At 41.1% G+C, this 23152-nt stretch overlaps 1 protein-coding gene across 2 annotated transcripts in view; it reads right to left on the reverse strand.

Annotated features, from left to right (window-relative positions):
* Window positions 1-23152, reverse strand: part of TBCE (tubulin folding cofactor E) — a 91448-nt gene that overhangs the window by 51388 nt on the left and 16908 nt on the right. The window contains exons 1-2 of one of the 2 annotated variants that reach the window (XM_052639446.1): window positions 21307-21386; window positions 10224-10354 (exon numbers count right to left, since the gene is read on the reverse strand). In XM_052639446.1, the coding sequence (XP_052495406.1) occupies window positions 10224-10323 (100 nt within the window). In that variant the 5' untranslated portion in view covers window positions 10324-10354; window positions 21307-21386. Of the gene's footprint in view, window positions 1-10223; window positions 10355-21306; window positions 21387-23152 lie in introns of those variants that run through there. The other variant, XM_052639445.1, reaches the window with a different exon arrangement.

Here is a 23152-nt window from a genome sequence, read left to right on the forward strand (position 1 = left end):
CAACAATATATCACCTCACAGTGGTCAGAATGACCATCGTCAAACAAAAGTCTACAAACAAATGCTGGGGAGGGTGTAAAGAAAAGGGAACCCTGTTCCCTTTCAGGAACTCCATACACTGTTGATGGGAATGTAAATTGGTACAGCCACTATAGGTAACAGTACAGAGTTTCCTTGAAAAAGTAAAAATAGAGATCTCCCTCATGATCCAGTGGTTAGGACTGGGCACTTTCACCGCTGGGGCCCATGTTCAATCCCTGGTTGGGGAACTAAGACCCTGCAAGCCCCAGGAAGCAGCCCGAAACAAAAATTGGAAAAAAAAAAAAAAGACCTCAAAATAGAGCTTTACCATATGATCCAGCAATCTCACTCCCAGGCATATATCTGAAGAATACCATAATTCAAAAAGATACATGAAGACTTTCCCGGTGGTCCAGTGCTTAAGAATCTGCCTGACAATGCAGGGGACAAGGATTAGATCCCTGGTCTGGCAAGATTTCACACACCAAAGGGCAACTAAGCCCGTGCACCACAACTACTCAGCCCTCGGGCCCTAGAGCCCATGCTCTGCAACGAGAGAAGCCACAGCAATGAGAAGCCTCACACCACAGCTAGAGAGCAGCCCCCACTTGCCGCAACCAGAGAAAGCTCAAGCACAGCAATGAAAACCCAGCACAGCCCAAAGCAAGTAAATAAAATGAAAATTTTTTAATTCAGAAAAATTGTTAAAAAAAATACATACATACAAATATTCACTGCAGGAGTATTTACAATAGCTAAGACATGGAAACAACCTAAATGTCCACCAACAGAGGAATGGGTAAAGAAAATATGGAACATATATAAATGGGATATTCCTCAGCCATGAAAAACAATGAAATAATGCCATTTATAACAACATGGCTAGATCTTATCATACTAAGTAAACTTAAGTCAGAGAAAGACAAATATCATCTGATACTGCATATATACAGAATCTAAAACATGATAGGAGGGGATGGGAAGGAGGCTCCAGAAGAAGATAAAATATATACTCACGGCTGATTTGCGTTGTTACACGCAGAAACCAATGCAACACTGTAGAGCAATTATCGTCCAATTTAAAATCATTAAAAAAGAAAAAATAAACAAAAAATGATAGGAATGAACTTATTAACAAAATAAAAACAAACTCACAGACTTAGAAAACCAAATTATGGTTACTCAAGGGGAAAGGTGGGTGGGGAGGGATAAATTAGGAGGTTGGGATTAACATACGCACACAACTATATATAAAATAGATAATCAACAAGGATACTGTACAGTGCAGGGAACTTTTACTCAAAAGTCTGTAATAACCTATATGGGGAAAGAATCTAAAAAAGAATTGATATATGTATATGAATAACTGAATGACTTTGCCATACACCTGAAATTAACATAATAATGTAAATCAACTATATTTCAATATGAAATAATTTTTTTTTTACAAAAGAAACAAGCTAGGGTAGAATTCTGCTGGCATAAACAGCAGATTAAAAGACCTATAATGTTGAAGGATCATGTGTGTGTGCTTAGCGGCTCAGTTGTGTCCAACTCTTTGCAACCCCATGGACTGCAGCATGCTAGGCTCCTCTGTCCATGGGGGTTCTCCAGGCAAGAATACTAAAGTGGGTTGCCATGCCCTCCTCCAGGGGATCTTCCCAACCCAGGGATCAAACCCAGGTCTCCCGCATTTCAGGTGGATTCTTTACCAACCGAGGCACCAGGGAAGCCCTGCAAGATCATATTATATGTAATTTTGAAGGACTAAATGATTATCCGTATTAAAGAATGTACCTACTCCACCTTGTATCTTCAAGGACTGTAAACCAAGAAGTTAATAAAAACACAGTTTTTCAATAACCTGACTTATTGGTTTAAAAGAACTCTATTCACCAATATGATAAAATGAATTGAAATTAAAGTTTAAAGTATACCTAGTTTTAAAGAAAATGTGTTTATGTTTTAGAGAAGCACAGTGAAGCATCAAGGGAATATTTCATGAAAGGATGAGCAAGATAAAGGACAGAAATGGTGAGGACCTAATAAAAGCAGAAGAGATCAAGAAGAGATGGCAAGAATACACTGAAGAACTATACAAAAAAGGTCTTAATGACTCAGATAACCACAATGGTGGGGTCACTCAGCTAGAGCCTGGACACTCTGGAGTGTGAAGCCAAGTGGGTCTTAGGAAGCATCACTATGATCAAAGCTAGTGGAGGTGATGGAATTCCAGTTAAGCTATTTAAAATCTTAAAGGATGATGCTGTTAAAGTGCTGCACTCAAAATGTTAGCAAAGTTCAGCCGTGGCCACAGGACTGGAAAAAGTCAGCTTTCATTCCAATCCCAAAAAACAGCAGTGCCAAAGAATGCTGAAACCACCGAACAACTGAGCTCATTTCACATGGCTTCAGCAGTACGTGAACCAAGAACTTCCAGATGTTCAAGCTGAATTTAGAAAAGGCAGAGGAACCAGAGATCAAATTGTCAACATTAGTTGGCTCATAGAGAAAGCAAGAGAATTCCAGAAAAACATCTGCTTCGTTGCCTACACTAAAGCCTTTGACTGTGTGGATCACAACTGTGGAAAATTCTTAAAGAAATGGGAATACCAGACCACTTTACCTGTCTCCTGAGAAACCTGTATACAGGTCAAAAAGCAACAGTTAGAATTGGACATGGAACAACTGACTGGTTCAAAATTGGGAAAGGAGTACAACAAGGCTGTATATATTGTTACTCTGTTTTCAGAGTACACCATGCAAAATGTCTGGCTGGATGAATCACAAGCTGGAATCACAAGATTACCGGGAAAAACATCAAGAACCTCAGATATGCAGATGATACCACTCTAACGGCAGAAAAAGTGAGGAAAAACTAAAGAGCTTCTTGATGAGGGTGAAAGAGGAGAGTAACAAAGCTGGCTTAAAACTCAACATTCAAAAACTTAAGATCATGGCATCGGTCCCATCAGTTCATGACCAATACATGAAGAAACAGTGGAAACAGTGACAGATTTTATCTTCTTGAGCTCCATGGGGTTGCAAAGAGTCAGACATGACTTAGCAACTAAACAACAACATAAATATCTGTACAAAAAATAAAATATCAAACCTGAATCTGATCAAGCCTTATATGTAACTACTAACCTACAGGGAATGTATGGGACAGAAAAACTAAATATTAATGACTTGGGGGGATGCAATCTAAAAAATTCAGAATATGGGAAATTTTACAAGACAATTTTTTCAGCAAACAAATGGTAAGGAAAAAAATAGAGAATCAATTCAGGAAATCCAATATCTAACCAAAAGGATCAACAGGGGGGGAAAAAAGCAGGTAATATGCAAGGGTTAAATTATCAAAGGTATCTTAGAAGAAAACGTCGCATCACTGAAGAAACGCTGTGACCTCAAACTGAGCAGGATTAACTAAGAAAACACACCAGACAATGAGTCAAGAAACACCCACAGCTGACACAGCTGCTCTCATCATAAGGCTTTCTGTCCTCTATTGTTACCGTGGTCACATAATTATGTTAATATATACTAAGAAACAAGAAGAAAACACAGCACCAAGGCTTCCAGAATGTCCCACAAGATCTGACACTCCCCACGAGGCCCACGTACTCTACTTTGCAGTATCTGTGAGATGCCCAAGGTGTCAGCCTCTGCTTTCTTAAGGTGAAGTAGGTTTGTGGAGTTTCACAGTTTAACAAAGGCTGTCAGCGAGGTGGCCCTCTGAACATCACGACCACCCTGGGGAGTGCACAGGGGGGCTGGGATGAATTCCTCCCCAAGTGGGTGGTCAGGGAGCTCACTCTTAGCTTGAGAGAAGGGTACAGCTGGTTGTTCACACTGAGGTGAAGGGAAGGGTTAAGGGCATCACTCCCAATGCCCTGGCATGAGGGGCTAGAGGAATTAGGGCCTCCAGGCCCCCACACAGGGCTACAGGGCCACTACCCATGCCGAACATGGGGGTCTTCCAGGGGCCTCGTTACTCTTCTGGGTTCCAGAGTTGAGGAGAGAGCACGTCCCTGGCTCCTGAGCAGTCTCGTTTCCCCCCACCCTCTTCCTCCTCATCCGTCCTCAATACTGAAGCTGGACTCTCCCAAGAAAAGAAGGCAAACATGTCTCCATCTACCAGCTGCAGACAACTGACCTCCCTCAGCTCCTGTTTCAGTGGCAAGCTGAACAAAATCAGTGCCCCAGAGAAAGCGGCCGGACCGAGTAGGCGGGGAGCATACGGGTGGACTGAGGAAGGGGACCCCTCAGCTCTGTCGCCCTCCTTGCATGGGTCTGGGTGCCTCCTGGCTCTTCCTCTAAATTGTGGAGCCACCATTTGTTAAATGTTCAGATTCTGTGTCTTTAGCAGGAGATGGACTGAAGCAAAGGAGTGAAGCTCTTTTTTGTGAACAGTGATTATTCCCCCAAATGACAGCCAGATGCAGGCAGCGCCACCCGGAGATCTTACCTGCAGATACCAGTGGGAGCCACCCCCTTGGGCTTAACTGGACTCCACGGTAACAGGATTCGTGAAGGCCGCCCCTGCTCCCCAACAGGCCTGAAAGAGAGGCCTGGGGAGGAACCGAGGATCAGCTGAGGCAGATAGGGCTGAGCTGCTTTAGCAATCAGCCCAGGTCGCTCTAGAGGCCCTGCCCAGATCCTCTGCGGGAGTTCCCGGCCTTGCCACCACCTGGGAAACCAGGTGTAGAGTGTTGGAATCTGAGCTTACAGTTCTGCCCACTGCAACCCTAAAGCAGATAAAACAAACAAAACCCTAAAACAGAGCCTAGAGATCATAGCACAGAGCAGCAGATCAAATTCCCACTCCATGGTTCATTCCTCCCTTCACAGCTCCAAATATGCCCTGCCTTTGTGTTTCTTTCACATTTTACTCAGCACAGGGAGGGCTTCCCAGTGGCTTAGATGATAAAGAATCTGCTTGCAATGCAGGAGACCTGGGTTTGATCCTTGAGTCGGGAAGATCTCCTGGCGTAGGAAATGGCAACCCACTCCAGTATGCTTGCCTGGAGAATTCTGTGGACCAGAGGAGCCTGGGGGACTACAGTCCATGGGGTCCCAAAGAGTAGGACACGACTGAGCAAGTAACACTTTCACTTCAGGGGTTAAGAGTCAAAATAATTCCTCATGAATTCCTAACCAGGTGAGCTCAGGTCTACTTAACCTTTCTGTGCCTCAATGTCCTCATCCAGAAAACAGGGAGGATGCTGTCGACATCACTGGATGAGAGATCGTCCCGTCATTCAACAAGTGAACTGAGCACCTAGTAAGCACTCAGAGGACTAGATGTGGCTAGTCCAGGTGCTCAGCAAACACCAGTAACTGGTCTAAGTGCTTTTAAGCTTTTAACTCATTGAGTTGTCACAACAGCCCTACAGCCACATCCAGTGAAATAAGCAGTAAGAACTAAATCTCTGTTCCATGTCTCTGCATCTTTGTACCTATCCTAGAGATGAGCTCTACAAGAAATCCAAAAGTAGCAGCAACTGAAGTAATGGAAAGAATGCTGCATACCATGATATAATTAATAAAGAGTAAACACACAGAAGCTCCCTCTTGGCAGAATTATAATTTTCTGGGGGAAAAATGCCTGATAATACATACACGAAGAAAGTGTCAGAGTCACAGGCAACTTAGTAAGTGAAAATAATGTACATCCCTTCATATTGTTAAAGTACCATTAAATAGCTTCCACCTAACTTACTATATTTGTGAGGTGCCACCCCACTCTGCCTTTAGAAACTGGAATGAATTCCCCCTGGGTGCGGGCAGTACTGGCTTTTGGCAGTTGGCACTCAGCTGCAGGCTCTCTTTTAGGATTGTCTCCACTGGAAAAAAAACACCTTGGCCCAGAGCACACCTCCTTCCTAAGGCAGCCACAACCCAGTGATAGACCATCACATCTCAACTATGAAAGACTCTGAAGGGCCATCCTGTCTTCAGAGTTCCCCCACAAGATCAGATAAATCCTTTATTTAGAATAATCATGGCACCTGGACTCTCCTGGCTCAGTGGATAAGAATCCATCTGACAATACAGGAGGCATGAGCTTGACCCCTGGTCCAGGAAGATTCCACATGCCATGGAGTCCCTAAGCCCATGCGCCCCAACTCCTGAGCCCGCTCCAGGGCCTACGGCCACAACTAGAAGCCCGCTCCAGGGCCTACGGCCACGACTCCCGAGCCTGCTCCAGGGCCTACAGCCACATCTACTGAAGCCCGCTCCAGGGCCTACGGCCCCGACTCCCAAGCACGCTCCAGGGCCTATGGCCACGACTCCCAAGCCCACTCCAGGGCCTACGGCTACGACCCCCGAGCCCGCTCCAGGGCCTACGGCCCCGACCACTGAGCCCACTCCAGGGCCTACGGCCACGACCCCCGAGCCTGCTCCAGGGCCTACGGCCACCACTCCCGAGCCCGCTCCAGGGCCTACGGCCCCGACCACTGAGCCCGCTTCAGGGCCTACAGCCACGACTCCTGAGCACGCTCCAGGGCCTATGGCCACCACTCCCAAGCCCGCTCCAGGGCCTACGGCCCCGACCACTGAGCCCGCTCCAGGGCCTACGGCCATGACCCCCGAGCCCGCTCCAGGGCCTACGGCCACCACTCCCGAGCCCGCTCCAGGGCCTACGGCCCCGACCACTGAGCCCGCTCCAGGGCCTACGGCCACGACTCCTGAGCACGCTCCAGGGCCTATGGCCACCACTCCCAAGCCCGCTCCAGGGCCTACGGCCCCGACCACTGAGCCCGCTCCAGGGCCTACGGCCATGACTCCTGAGCACGCTCCAGGGCCTACGGCCACGACTCCTGAGCCCACTCCAAGGCCTACAGCCACGACTCCTGAGCCCACTCCAGGGTCTACGGCCACACCTACTGAAGCCCGCGTTCCTAGAGTCCCTGCTCTGCAACAAGAGAAGCCACGCAACACAATACAGGGTATCGCCCGTGCTTGCTGCAACTAGAGAAAGCCCACGTGAAGTGATGAAGACCCAGTACAGCCAAAAATAAACAAAAATTAAAAATAAATAAAAGACTGGAATAATCATGGCCCAACTTCTCCCTCTGCCCAATCCAGCCCCCTTCCCTTCCCTTGCATTACTATCAATTTTAAGAGGACTACCTAATACACTTTTTGAATAGTAAACTTCCTAAATGTGAATCTCCATCTCAGTCTACTTCCCAGAGAACTTAGGGCATTCGAAATTTCCAAGAATTGGACATTGATCCAATACTTTCACACAGCAACTTGGCAATATATATCAAGCATCTTAAACTATTCATAGTCTTGAGAAGCAATAGAACAGAAAGGGTGCGGGCTCAAAAGCACAGTTTCAAATCCCAGCTTTTTACAGGAAAGCTTTGAGACCTGAGTCTCAGGCTCTTCATCTGTAAAAATAACATTTCTATTCTAGAGTTGTTATAACTTTAGAGTTGTAAGAATGTTCTTGTTCAAAGTGGAGAGCATATAAGAGCAACTGGTACACAATGCTGCTTAATTAGCCATGAAGGTTGCTAATCAGCTGACTTTAAGATTAAATGTTACTTTCTCTTTCAATTTACCAATAATCCAAGTAAAACAAGAGAAGAAACCCTCTCCATACTAAATATTCTGGTAAATCTTAGGTCCATGAAGGCAGAGTTCATAACTATCTAGTTCAGTGGTTCTCAACCTTAATGGACCTAATAAAATGCCCTGGAGAGCTTCTTAAAACGCAGATGGCTGGGTCCCATCTCCAGAGTTTCTGATTCAGTAGTTCTGGGGTGGGGCCCAAGAATGCGCATTGCTAACAAGTAACCAAGTGACACTGATACTCCTCAGTGACCATATTTTGAGACCCTCTGGTGTAAATTTACCACTGAATACCTTCACTGCAGATGGTGACTGCAGCCATGAAATTAAAAGACGCTTACTCCTTGGAAGGAAAGTTATGACCAATCTAGATAGCATATTCAAAAGCAGAGACATTACTTTGCCGACTAAGGTCCGTCTAGTCAAGGCTATGGTTTTTCCAGTGGTCATGTATTGATGTGAGAGTTGGGCTGTGAAGAAGGCTGAGCGCCGAAGAATTGATGCTTTTGAACTGTGGTGTTGGAGAAGACTCTTGAGAGTCCCTTGGACTGCAAGGAGATCCAACTGGTCCATTCTGAAGGAGATCAACCTCTGGGATTTCTTTGGAGGGAATGATGCTAAAGCTGAAACTCCAATACTTTGGCCACCTCATGTGAAGAGTTGACTCACTGGAAAAGACTCTGTAGCTGGGAGGGATTATGGGCAGGAGGAGAAGGGGACGACAGAGGATGAGATGGCTGGATGGCCTCACTGACTCGATGGACATGAGTCTGAGTGAACTCCGAGAGTTGGTGATGGACAGGGAGGCCTGGCGTGCTGCGATTCATGGGGTCGCAAAGAGTTGGACATGACTGAGCGACTGAACTAACTGACCTTGTATACATTTAAGCCAATTCCTAATATATAGAAGGCACTTAAATATTTGTTGACTGATTGACTAAGACATAAATAAGTCTACTATATTAGTCATTGACAAAAGTAAAAAAAAAAAGTAGAAATTGATGTCTAAAAAGGAGGAATGATTAAACAAACTATGCACCATACTAAATATAACCATTAAGAAACGCAAGTAAAGGAGTGCTCTGGGGGCCTTGTGGTTAGGACTCTGGGCTTTCACTGCCATGGCTAGGGTTCAGTCCCTGGTCAGGGACCTGAGATCTCACAAGCCAAATACAAGTAAATCCATTGCTATACACTAACAATGGCAGATCAGAAAGAGAAATTCAAGACACAATTTCACTTACCATCTTATCACAACGAATAGAATACCAAGGAATAAACCTAAGGGGACAAAAGATCTATACTCTGAAAACTGTAAGATGCTGATGAAAGAAATCGAAGAAGACACAACCGATGGAAACCATATTCATGGACTGGAAGACTCAATACTGTCAGCATGACCGTATAACCCAAGGCAATCTACAGATTCAATGCAATCCCTACCAAATTACCACTGGCATTTTCCACAGAACTAGAAAATAATCTTAAAATCTGTATGGAGACACAAAAGATCCCAAATAGCAAAAGCAATCTTGAGAAAGAAAAACAGAACTGGAGGAACCAGGCTCCTTGATTTCAGACTATACTACAAAGCTACAGTCATCAAAACAGTATGGTACTGGCACAAAAACAGAAATCTACATCAATGGAACAGGACAGACAGTCCAGAATTAAACCCATGGACCTATGGTCAATTAATCTATAACAAAGAAGGCAAGAACATGCAATGTTGGAAAGACAGTGTCTTCAACAAATGGTGGTGGCAAAAATGGACAGCTATATGTAAAAAAAATGAAATTAGATCATTCTTTAACATCATAACACAAATATAAACTCAAAATGCATTAAAGATCTAAATGTGAGACTGGGCACTATAAAATTCCTAAAGGAAAACATAAGCAGAACACTCTCCAACATAAACTGCAGCAATATCTTTTCTCAATCTGTCTCCCAGAATAATGAGAATAAAAACAAAAATAAAGAAATGGGACCTATTTAAATTCAAAAGCTTTTGTACAGCAAAGGAAACAATAAAGAAAATGAAATGTCAACACACAAACTGGGAGAAAATATTTGCAAAGAGGACCTATAGGTGGCCAAGAGGCAACATATACAAATACTGAATCATTATATTGTACACCTGAAACTAATATATTAATTATGTCTCAATAAAAAAGGAAATACATGTAAAATAATGCTATAGAAACATAGATATATACCAAATCATAAGTGAAAAATGGTAACACAAAATTGTATTCAGATCAATTTGAATTACACATACACATGAATTAATGATAATAGAAATTTCAAAAATATTACTTCATTTTTAAGCTTAGGATTATGGGAATTCAAGTTCTGTTATGGTTTAAAGTTTACACTGAAGATATTTTAAGACTGACTTAATATAAAATAGTAACATTAAATAATTAGATAAGTGTGTAATCAAATTAAGTCATGGATACCACAGGATATTGTCCCTGAAGTAAAACTGTATCAGAGCATCTATAACTTGGTGGTTAGCATCCTCAAATTGGTATTATAGACCTCTACTGAGACACCTACCAGAAACAGCTATGAAATAAACACGCGCACACAATGCCATAGATTACCTGCCACAGGAGGGACAATGCCAGAAAAACGCACTGTTGCGTGCTCCCCGTTAACTTCAACTCTCCGACCAATGATGTCCGACGGCAAAGTGGTGTTCATTGTAACATAGCCAGAATCCAAAATATGAGATCTAGGAAAAGAACATGACATTAACAAGAACTTAGTAAAATTCTTGAAAAAAAAATTTTTTTAACTGTATGCAGAAGCTCATTAGGTCAACACTTCTACCCAATTTAGCCTTCCTATTTTGGTGAAGAGAAGAACCTAAGGGTTTATGTACCAGACTCTCAGAATGTGATTTTACTTTACTCTCTATTTTCATAATTTAATGCATTAAGAAAAACACCTTGCTTAACTCTAGTTAGCTCACATCACATGACTGTGTACTTTTACTAAGGATGGGAAGGGAAGGAAAAGAGAGGGGGATCAAGGTGACAGAGAAAAGGGACAGGAAACATGCAACACAGGCATCATTCTCTGCCCAGGAAGCAGAAACACCCAAACCCACAGAGGCAGGAAGGAACACGTGTGATGACAAATTTAGAACCCTAACAAGAGGGAGCCCAAGAGAAAAGCATCATCTCTTGAGGAATGATCACTAGATCCAACTCCCACTTCAACAAGTCAGTTTCTTCAACAGATAAAAAAGAAAGAGATGGAAGGGGGAAAAAAAAAAGATTAAAGGAAATGTAAGAGATGTCAACTAATTGCAATGTATGAACATTATTTGGAACCTGAACTCTTAAGAATTGTAAATAATTTTCAAAATAAATTATGAGAAAAACTGAACATTTGAATGCTGACTAGATAGCTGATGATATTCAAGAATAATTGTCTCCAGTAAGGCTATTATAAAATCAATTTATTTGGGGGAAAAAAACGGAAAGGGGAATTCCCTGGACCAGTGGTTAGGATTCCACGCGTTCACTGAAGGGGGCACAGCTTCAATCTCTGCTCAAGGAACTAAAGATCCCAAATGCTGCACAGTGAGGCCAAAAAATAAAACTTAAAAAGTCAAAGAATAATTGTGAAATTTTAGCTATGAAAATGGCATAGTGGTTATGACTTTTTAAAATATCTTATCTTTCAGAAATATACATTAAATTATTTACAAATTTTAAAAAGTAGTATTTTAGACATGTCACACAGTGGTGAAATAGACAACACACTGAAAGGAAGTAAAAAGCAGAGGGGACAGTTAGGGAAATAGTGCTGTAATTGAAAACAAGCAAAGAATGAACCAAGACACTGGCCTCCATCCATTCATTTGACACATACTAAGTACATCAAGGCTATATATTGTCAACCTGCTTATTTAACTTATATGCAGAGTACATCATGAGAAACGCTGGGCTGGAGGAAGCACAAGCTGGCATCAAGACTGCCGGGAGAAATATCAATAACCACAGATATGCAGATGACACCACCCTTATGGCAGAAAGTGAAGAGGAACTAAAAAGCCTCTTGATGAAAGTGAAAGAGGAGAGTGAAAAAGTTGGCCTAAAGATCAAAATTCAGGAAACAAAGATCATGGCATCTGGTCCCATCACTTCATGGGAAATAGATGCAGAAACAGTGGAAACAGTGTCAGACTTTATTTTCTGGGGCTCTAAAATCACTGCAGATGGTGATTGCAGCCAAGAAATTAAAAGACGCTTACTCCTTGGAAGAAAAGTTATGACCAACCTAGACAACATATTCAAAAGCAGAGACATTACTTTGCCGACTAAGGTCCGTCTAGTCAAGGCTATGGTTTTTCCAGCAGTCATGTATGGATGTGAGAGTTGGACTGTGAAGGAAGCTGAGTGCCTAAGAATTGATGCTTTTGAACTGTGGTGTTGGAGAAGACTCTTGAGAGTCCCTTGGACTGCAGGGAGATCCAACCAGTCCATTCTGAAGGAGATCAGCCCTGGGATTTCTTTGGAAGGAATGATGCTAAAGCTGAAACTCCAGTACTTTGGCCACCTCATGCGAAGAGTTGACTCATTGGAAAAGACTCTGATACTGGGAGGAATTGGGGGCAGGAGGAGAAGGGGACGACAGAGGATGAGATGGCTGGATGGCATCACGGACTCGATGGATGTGAGTCTGAGTGAACTCCGGGAGTTGGTGATGGACAAGGAGGCCTGGTGTGCTGAGATTCATGGGGTCGCAAAGAGTCGAACACGACTGAGCGACTGAACTGAACTGAACTGAAGCACTAACCACATGCTGGCTAAAACGCTGGACCCCACATGACAAACAGTAAACCCTACATGTATGATTCCTGCCTCAGAGTATAAGTACAGTGAGTTAAAGCTGAGAAAAAGGTATGGATTTTGGAGAACGTTAAGAGCTGGAACAGGATCTGGAGATTAAATGGATAGAAATGGTAAAATAGACTAGGAAGACAAGATTGTGTCTGGGGTGGATGGTGGCACCAAACACCAGCATGAGTAATACAAGAGGAGGTTCAAGTGTGGGAGGGAAAACAACTTGTTTGAAGTGTCTATCGAATGTCATGACGGATGTAGGTCTCTAGTTCAAAGGATACGTTTCCACTAGAAATGTGTATTTGGGAGTCGTCACCTCAGTATAAAAGTGGATGAGATCGGAAGTGTACTAGGTGAAAAGAAAAGAGATTACTGACAGAACTCTGGGGAAACATAATATTTAAAAGAGAAAGGGAAGAAACGTCTAACAAAGAATCCGAGGAAATTCTTTCTGGCTTTTCCTCCAGACTCTGCAAGTGGTGTTGGGAAAGTTGGACAGCCGCATATGAATCAATGAAGTTAGAACACACACTCTCATCATATACAGAAATAAACACAAAATGGCTTAAAGACTTAAATATAAGATACAACACCACAAAACTCCTACAAGAGATCATAGACAAAACATTCTGACATAAACTGTAACAATGTTTTCTTTCAGTCTCCCAAGGAATTAGAAATAAAAGCTGCTGCTAAACTTCAGTCGTGTCCGACTCTGTGCGACCCCATAGACTGAAGCCCACCAGGCTCCCCTGTCCCTGGGATTCTCCAGGCAAGAACACTGGAGTGGGTTGCCATTTCCTTCTCCAATGCATGAAAGTGAAAAGTGAAGGAGAAGTCGCTCAGTTGTCTCCGACTCTTAGCGACCCCATGGACTGCAGCCCACGAGGCTCCTCTGTCCATGGGATTTTCCAGGCAAGAATACTGGAGTGGGGTGCCATTGCCTTCTTCAAGAAATAAAAGCAAAAATAAACAAGTAGAGCCTAATCAAATTTACAACCTTTCGCACAGCAAAGGAAATCATAAACAAAACAAAAAGACAACCTCTGGAATGTGAGAAAATATTTGCAAATGATGCGACCAACAAGGGCTTAATTTCCAAAGCACACAAACAGCTCATAAAACTCAACATCAACAACAACAACAAAAACAAACCACCCGATCAAAATCTGGGCAGAACACCTAAAGAGACATTTCTCCGAAGAAATAGATGGCCAATAAGCACATGAAAAGATGCTCAACATCACTAATTATTACAGAAAAGCAAATCAAAATTACAATGAGATACCACCTCACATCTGTTAGAATGACCATCATTAAAAAGTCTATAAATAATACATGCTGGAGAGGGTGTGGAGAAAAGGGAACCCTCCTACACTGCTGGTGGGAATGTAAGTTGGTGCAGTCACTGTGGAGAACAGTATGGAGGTTCCTCAGAGAACGAAAAAGAGGATTATCATATGATCCAGCAATCCCACTCTGGGACATACATCCAAACAAACCTGTGTGTCAAAAAGTTACATGCACCCCTGTGTTCACAGCAGCACTGTTCACAATAGCCAAGACATGGAAGCAACCTAAATGCCCATTAACAGATGAATGGATAAAGATGTGGTCCATACATACAATGGAATATTACTCAGTCCAAAAGAAGGAAATAATGCCATATGCAGCAACATGGATTATCCATGAGATTTTCATAACAAGAGATGATCATACTAAGTGACGCAAGTCAGAGGACGAGAAACACATGATATCACTTGTACGTGGAATCTAAAATATGACATAAGTGAACTTATCTATGAAACAGAATCACAGACCCAGAGAACAAGTTGGTGCTGGCCAAGGCGGAGGGATGGAGTGGAATCCTTGGGTTAGTATATGTTAAGTTTTTATATACACAATGGATAAACAACAAGGTCCTACTGCTATAGCACAAAGAGCTATATTCAATATCCTATGATAAACCATAATGGAAAAAAATATTTTAAAAAAGAATGCACGTATATATGTGTGTGTGTGTGTATGTGTGTGTGTGTGTGTATAACTAAACCACTTTGCAGCACTGCAGAAATTAACACAACACTGTAAAACAATTATAGTTCAATTTAATAAAAACAACAAATAAATGATTAAAAAAAAATACAGGCAAACCTCTTGAGATGTTGTGTTTGATTCCAGAATACTGCAATAAGGTGAGTACTGAAAGGAAAAAAAAAAAGGCGCAGGGGAGGGGAGGCTGAATTTTGACAGTTTGATTATCCAAGGGCAAGAACAAAAACAAAGTAAGAAAGATAAATATGGGTGGACAGGACAGCCAGGAAGGAGCCAACATTTAGATCTAAACTTGCCTGGCAGGTTTGAAAAGCAAAAGGGAAATCAGCCCAGAGCCTCAAATTGGTGGGAAGAATCAAAAAAGTTCAGATAATTTGAAGAAAAGTCAATAGGAAGATGAGGGCAGGTGTGGAGAAGCCATGGTTTAGCAAGCTCAGACACATGTGGAGTTGGGCAGCTAAGAAGTCTAGTCAGTAGGTAGGGCCCTGATGTGAAGTTCTAGTCCCCAAGGAGAAAAACCTGTAAGGTCACTATAGACCACCATTCCTACAAGAAGTTAAAGCAGAAGTCCAAATCTTGGTTCCTTGAACTAGAGTGCATGCGGGCTATCCAAACCCAGACACTCACAACTAAGCCTCACAAGCAGTCTGAAGCTCTTGATGGGGCTTGGCCTAAGGAGACCACTTTATAGATCACGCTCACAGCAAGGATGTCTGGATAAGAAGAAAGGGGCTGTGGTCACCTGGTGAGTAGGAAACCAAGTGGCATAAACGGCAGAAGTGAGAAAAGGAGACATTAGGAAGTCATCCTCATTTTCTTTTAATACATATAATTACTTGATAAAAGTTTAAAGTTCCTTCACCGGCTCAATTCTACTTGATCTCTAGTAGCAATTCTTTTCATTCCCACCTGTATGTTGTGTTCATAGGATCCGAGATGATCCGGTATATGGTATCCAAGGTCAGTTAATAACTGGTTCTACATCATGATTTTTTTTTTTGGCAGCATCCTGCACCTTGTGGGATCTTAGTTCCCCAACCAGGGATTGAATCTGGGCCGTGAGAAGTGAAAGCGTGAGGTCCCAACCACTGGACCACACTAGGGAATTCCCTGCTTTATGTATTTTTGATGATCCTGTCTAGTCTCTTAACTCTTCTAGTAATTGTTTCTTTAACTGTGACCTTCTGCAAGGAACTAGAAACTGGCTCCTTGTCTTGGTGACCTATGCCTTGGTTTCTTCTCCCTCTGGCCAGTCACCCAGTAAGTCCCTGTATCCTGTTGTCAGACCCTTCGGATGTTAGTCACTGGTCCACCCTGGACCTCCACAGCCTGCTGCTGTCATTTCCACCCACTGATTTTAGTACTGCCCTCTACAGCTATAAAGAAACAACTATTCCCTTTTCCAGCTGACATTCAAATATTTGAAGACCCCATTATGTTATTACTTCCCCTTTCTCCTCTTCCTGTCCTCATCTTCTAAACCCCGTTAACAGGGCAAACATTCCCACATCCATCCTCAGGTGAATTCCAAGATCTCCTCCATAATTCATTTACGGATTCTTTTCTTAATATCACAACACCTGTACACCGAAAACTAACACAACATTGTAAACGAACTACACTACAATAAAAACAAAAGCAAAACACCTAAAACTGAAAACCATATTCCAAGTGTGATGACTTGTGTGGGTTCAATGGTCTGAACATCACACCTCTAATAATACAGCCTAATATTATATTTCACTTTTTCTCCTTTTCATGGGAAAGACTGCTGCCTGCTATTAAGACTGCAAGGAAATAAACTATATCACTTTCTGATCATAAAATTAAAATGTTTAAATTTCACTATTTAATTATTACCTTCCCTGTAATAGGAAATGGCAACCCACTCCAGTATTCTTGGCTGGAAAAATCCCATGGACTCCTAGGAGCCTGGAGGACATACTCCACAGGGTTGCAAAGAGTCGACCACAACTGAGTGACTGAGCATGTATATATTATTACATTACTCTAAAAAACACTTTTCCATAGTTTTAAAAGTCCTTTCAAGTCTCATTAACGTGTAAATAGAATTTCATTACAATAGAAAGACAGATACTTTCTGTTCTATTTCTTTTAACATTCTGCCAACATTTTTCTATACAGCCACAGAATCATAGTAACTAATATACTCTTGACATGTAGATAACACAATTTAATCACTTCTCTATTGTTTTATGGTTTTATTATTTACTAATCCAAAGAAAACAGCTAAAAATATTTTATTTTAAAACTATTAGTATCCTCTTAAGTATTTTCATAGGAAAAATTCTTGAGACGATTACTGCAAGTAAATAAATACACTTAAGATTCTAGAAAGCCATGACCAACTTATTCATCAAAAAAGAAGCACTACCACTGACACCAAGAGAAAATCTACTTGTTTATTTCTTAGGAATCTCATCAAGAGCTTTAAAATCAGGCCTTCTCTATGCTGTATTTGTATAACTAATGTTTGAGGCAGGAATTTAATACATTACATCATTATTATAAATGGAGAACTTTACATTCATATATACTAAACATTAAATAATCCAACACATTTACTATCTCTCCTGTGTAGTTTTGTAAAAACGAAGACAAAAAAGAATATAAGACTCTAACCAAAGACAAAAACCCATGGGTAACACTTGTCAGTTACAAGCCTTTCTACTATCCACCTCACATTGAAGAATGTCATGAACTTTGTGAAATGTTTCACTGAAATCAAAATATACTGTCAGTCAGGAGACATAATCCTGTCAATCAAACAGAGGAGGAATGGGGTGGAAGAAGGCTTCAGTTCAATTCAGTCGCTCAGTCGTATCTGACTCTTTGAGACCTCATGGACTGCAGCATGCCAGGCTTCCCTGTCCATCATCAACACCTGGAGCCTACTCAAATTCACATCCATTGCATCAGTGATGCCATCCAACTATCTCATCCTCTGTCGTCCCCTTCTCCTCCCGCCTTCAATCTTTCCCAGCATCAGGGTCTTTTCCAATGAGTCAGTTCTTCGCATCAGGTGGCCAAAGTATTGGAGTTTCAGCTTCAACATCAGTCCTTCCAATGAATATTCAGGACTGATCTCCTTTACGATGGACTGGTTGGATCTCCTTGCAGTCCAAGGGACTCTCAAGGTCTTCTCCAACACCACAGTTCAAAGGCATCAATTCTTTGGCACTCAGCCTTCTTTATAGTCCAACTCTCACATCCATATGTGACTACTGGAAAAACCATAGCTTTGACCAGACGGACTTTTGTTGGTAATGTAATGTCTCTGCTTTTTAATATGCTGTCTAGGTCAGTCATAGCTTTTCTTCCAAGGAGCAAGTGTCTTTTAATTTCATGGTTGCAGTCACCATCTGCAGTGATTTTGGAGCCCCAAAAAATAAAGTCTGTCACTGTTTTCATTGTTTCCCCATCTATTTGCCATGAAGTGATGGGACCAGATGCCATGATCTTCGTTTTCTGAATGTTGAGCTTTAAGCCAACTTTTCCATTCTCTTCTTTCACTTTCATCAAGAGGCTCTTTAGTTCTTCTTCACTTTCTGCCATAAGGGTGGTATCATCTGCACATCTGAGGTTATTGATATTTCTCCCGGCAATCTTGATTCCAGCTTGTGCTTCGTCCAGCCCAGCATTTCACATGATGTTCTCTGCATAGACGCTAAATAAGCAGCATGACAATATACAGACTTGACACAGTCCTTTCCCAATTTGGAGCCAGTCTATTGTTCCAGGTCTGGTTCTAACACTTCTTGACCTTCATTCAGGTTTCTCAGGAGGCAGGTAAGGTCTGGTATTCCAATTTCTTCTAAGAATTTTCCAGAGTTTGTTGTGCTCCACACAGTCAAGGGCTTTAGTGTAGTCAATGAAGCAGAAGTAGCTGTTTTTCTAAAATTCTCTTGCTTTTTCTATGATCCAGCGGATGTTGACAATCTGACCACATGCATGGTAAGTGCTTAAATGAAAAAGGCATTAAACTTTTACAGTAATAAGAGATCTTGAGACTGAGAAACCACACCCACACAACTTTTATTACTTTTATATGACTACAATTGTTCTATGTTATCATTATTGTTAATCTCTTACCGTGTCTAATTCATAAACAAACTTGAGGGGGAAACACCATAATTAGAGGTACTATCTGCAGCTTCAGGAATCCACTGGGGGTTTCGGAACATAACCTCCACAGATAAGGAAGACTATTGCATTTTTCTTTTTTTATATATTTCTAAAAATGTTTAGGATTTGGACCCCTGGCAGTCCAGTGGGTAGGCCTCTGACCTTCAACTGCTGGGGGCCCAGGTTAAATCCCTGGTTGGGAAAGTAAGCCTTCAGGCTAAGAGGCGCAGCCAAAAAATAAAGTTTAAGATTTAGTTTAAAAAAAAAATATTACTAAAAGCAACAAAAAAGAAAGAAATGTGTTACTGTACCCAAGGAGTTGGTTTTCTTATACTATTTTTTAGTCTAAATCAATCCTAAAAGCTTTTAAGTTTTTTCACATGTTGATTTTGAGGTTCTGCTATTTTTCTTAAGAGGTGTGTTAGAGGGTCTAAGTCATTGGTTTAGAACTATCTCTTCCACTATTTTAGTAATCCCCTTTGCTTTTTTCTATGCGTATCTTCTTCACCTAAATTTTGAATAGCTAGTCATTCTCCCTTCCCACTGACAACAGCTTTATTTGTATCTTGTAGACACTTCCATACATATTTTATGCACATATAAGGAAACATTCTTTTCTTTCTTTACACAGATGATGGCATACTATATGTGTGATTCTATTCCTTGTATTTTCACTCAATAATACATCCTAAAGACTTATCCAGAGCCATGTCAGCAGCATTTAAATTTTTTATAGCTGCATAGGATTTGTATAGATATAACAATTTATATAACTAGTCTTCAAGGTTATGGACATTTAGGTTACTCCCAAGTTTTTGCTACTGCAAACAATACATCAAGGATTAATCCTGTATATTTATCTTTTACAGCTGTGCAAAAATATCTGTAGGAAACATTCTCAAAATGGGTACTGCTAAGTCAACAGGTATGTGCATTTTTAATTCTGATAAGTAACGACAAATGCCCCTTTCTAGTGGCCGACCCTATTTATAATTCCATTAGCTGTATATAAGCCCCCATATCAGCACAACCTTGCCCTTTACAGAATATTAACACCCTTTTAGTTACCTGTCAGTCTGATAAATGAAATACGTATTTTATTTGCATTTCTTTTTATGAGGAGAACTAAGCATCTATTAATTCTGATCTCCTTTTCTGTGAACTACATGTTCAGAATCCTTTGTCAATTTCCTATGGGTTTATTGATCTTTTTCTTAGTTGACTTTTAAAATCTAAACTTTTTTCTGCATGGTCTTAATGATGAGATGCTACACAATTCCTCAAATAAAATAATTAAAAAAAAACTGAATGTAGAGACAGAAGCAGACATCTGCACACCCAGATGTTCACAGGAGTATTATTCACAACAGCCAAGAGGTGGGAATAACTCAAATGTCCACTGATGGAGGAATGGATAAAACAAATACAGTATATACACACTGGATTACGCAGCCTTAAAATGACGGAAATTCTACCACATGATACATGAATGAATCTCAGAAAAACAACACTAAGCGAAATAAGCCAGTCACAAAAGGAAAAATACCGTATGATTCCACTTAAGAGAGGCACCTAGGGTAGTCACCTTCAGACAGAAAGCAGAATCTTGGCTACCATATGCTGTGGTGAGACGGAAATGAGTTGTTCAATGGTGACAGTTTCAATTTGGCAAAATGAACAGTGTTCTGAAGACAGGAGGTACTGAGAGCTGACCAATAATATAAACGTACCTAACACTACTATCCATTAAAAAAAGGTTAAGATGGTAAATTTTATATTGTCTGTATTTTACTAGAATTTAAAAAATAATTTAAAATTTAACCCCCAAATTTTAGATTTTACAGAACTTTGATTCAGCTTTGACTGGGACACTGAATCCTAAAAGTATGGTAATTCTCTATTTTTTAAATATACTTTCCTGATACCCAAGGACACAGTTCGATTATACTCAACATTTTGTCTGGAGAGACTCAAATATAGTAGTTTCATTTCCCACAACATTCAGCATCTCCTACTTCACGTGTTTCTTCCTCCTTGTCAATGAGATTTCAAACCAAAGAAATCTTTTCTCTCATTTTGTTTTTTTCCAAGAACTTAAATGATCAAAAGAAAAAAAAAAAAGTCTTGTCCCTAGGAAGGAAAGGATCTCTGGCAGAATTTAAGATCACTGAAATCGTCCATCATACCTCTATCTTACTTTTGTGCTACTTTTACAATCTAGAGAGCAACAACCTTACTCTCCTTCTTACCACATGATCTATAGATCTCTTCTTTCTCTCTCTCCTTATGTCATTTATGCTTAACACGCTAATGCCAATACTCTTGGCTGCAAACAAGTATATGCATCTTCCTCATATACAGTATCAATCGCACGAATCTTATATTGGATTGTTTTTAACAAAGATATATCTCCATTCAAATAATAAGCCTATCCCAGCAAGTTTTAGTGACATTCACAGTACTGCATATATCTTCCTAGAAAGGACCCTTGAGGCCACAAGTTGTTACTGAGCTTTTGCCACAATCTCTCTTCCTAAATAAAGTGTATGCTATCTCAAAATAAATGTTACATTCATCACCACTTCGAAATTGTAATATTTATTACACCTGCCACCGGAGTGTTACTTACTATTTTATAGTAAAACACACACACAGTGAAGGGACTTCGCTGTCAGTCCACTGGTTAAAATTCTGCACTTCCCCTGCAGGCGGCGCCAGTTCAATCCCTGGTTGGGGAACTGAGATCCTACATGTGGCACAGAGCGGCCAAGAACAAAACAAAAAAAGAAACACACATACTATTATACTACCATTTTTAAAGGATTTTGATAACTTTATTTCACAAAAATGATTTCATATGAAATTCTAGGGTTTTTTTTTTTTTTCCCAGCTCTTTTAAAAAGCTTTTTTGGCTGTGCTGGGTCTTCCCAGCTGTGTGCAGGCTTTCTCTAGCGGTGGTGAGAGGGAGCTGTTCTCTAGTTGCAGTGCTTCAGCTTATCACTCTAGTGCCTTCTCTTGACACAGAGCCCACAAGCTCTAGAATTTACGGGCTTCAGTAGTTGTGACACTTGGGTTTAGCTCCCCAATGGCATGTGGAATCTTTCCTGACTAGGGATCAAACCCACATCCCCTGTACTGACAGGCAGATTCTTCACCATTGGACCACAGGTCAATCCTGAAATCCTCTTTTTTCTGTATTTAAAAATATTCTAAGGAGTTCACAGGCTTCATCAGACTGTGAAGAGGTCTTTACCTAAATAATCAATTAAGAAAACTGAAGGATATGAGAGGAACAACAAAGCATATGATTGAAAATAAATTACACAAAAAAATACAAAATAAAAAATAAATTACAGCACTGTACAAAGTACTTTCACTTTCCTTATTTTAACTGCACAATAGTCATTCAAAATTTTAGCAATTTAGGTAAAAATAACTGCTATCTTTTACAACTGGAAGAATCTTAACTTGGGAATGGCACCTAATGAAAGAACAAGAGTCACTGCTATGTTGCCAAAATGGTTTTTCCTATTTTCTGCCTCCTTTAGCCCAAACATTTTCCCTTTTTGGGAAGCGTATTTTGTCTAGTGGGCTACCATTTCCCCTGCTACAGGAGTAGACACATGGCCCAGGACAGCCAGCCTGATGACTCTTTACCCCCATTTCTTTGCACACAGCAGCTGGTCCATGTGTGAAGATCCTTGACCAGGCAGAGCCAATCTTCCAGGAAATGACGTTGCAAAAAACTAAACAGAAACTTCAATTAACTAACAGATCAGAAAGGAGGAGTTCTCACGCCCTGCAATCTTAGCACAGCCCAACAAGATGAAAGACTCCTTTTCCTGAAAGGCCTCAGCGAATGGAAAACCACTGACCCTGTTTACTTACCCCTCCCAACTTCCCTTTATAAAAGCTTTCTCCTTTCCATGCATTGCAGGGACTTGCACATGGCCGTCCCAGAGTTGCAATTCCCTGTTGATCCCAAATAAAACTTATTTGGAGAGAAGTGGCAGTCTGCTTGTTCTTAGTCAAAATTGGGCCCTTGAAGAGAGGATTCATTTCTTTCTTTCTCAAAACCTTAAAACAAAAGGACCACTTAAACCTGGACAACTAAGGGACACCTTTGCCACTATGTGGAAAAAACTTGCCTGGGAACAAGGCCAAACAGAAAAGCAGAGTTGACCCAGCTATGCTTAAAACCTTTCATTAGTCCAGTTCAATGAACCATGAAATTATTTGTTTTGTTCACATAAGTTTGAGCTGGGATTCTTTGTCCTGCAACTGAAAAATAAGTAAGAATTTAGGTTATATTTATTCCTATTTAATGTTATATGGTCCGTCAAGGCTATGGTTTTTCCTGTGGTCATGTATGGATGTGAGAGTTGGACTGTGAAGAAGGCTGAGTGCCTAAGAATTGATGCTTTTGAACTGTGGTGTTGGAGAAGACTCTTGAGAGTCCCTTGGACTGCAAGGAG

The sequence above is a fragment of the Budorcas taxicolor genome, chromosome 5 (genome assembly GCF_023091745.1).
Source record: "Budorcas taxicolor isolate Tak-1 chromosome 5, Takin1.1, whole genome shotgun sequence".
In the NCBI taxonomy this organism is placed as follows: Eukaryota; Metazoa; Chordata; class Mammalia; order Artiodactyla; family Bovidae; genus Budorcas; species Budorcas taxicolor.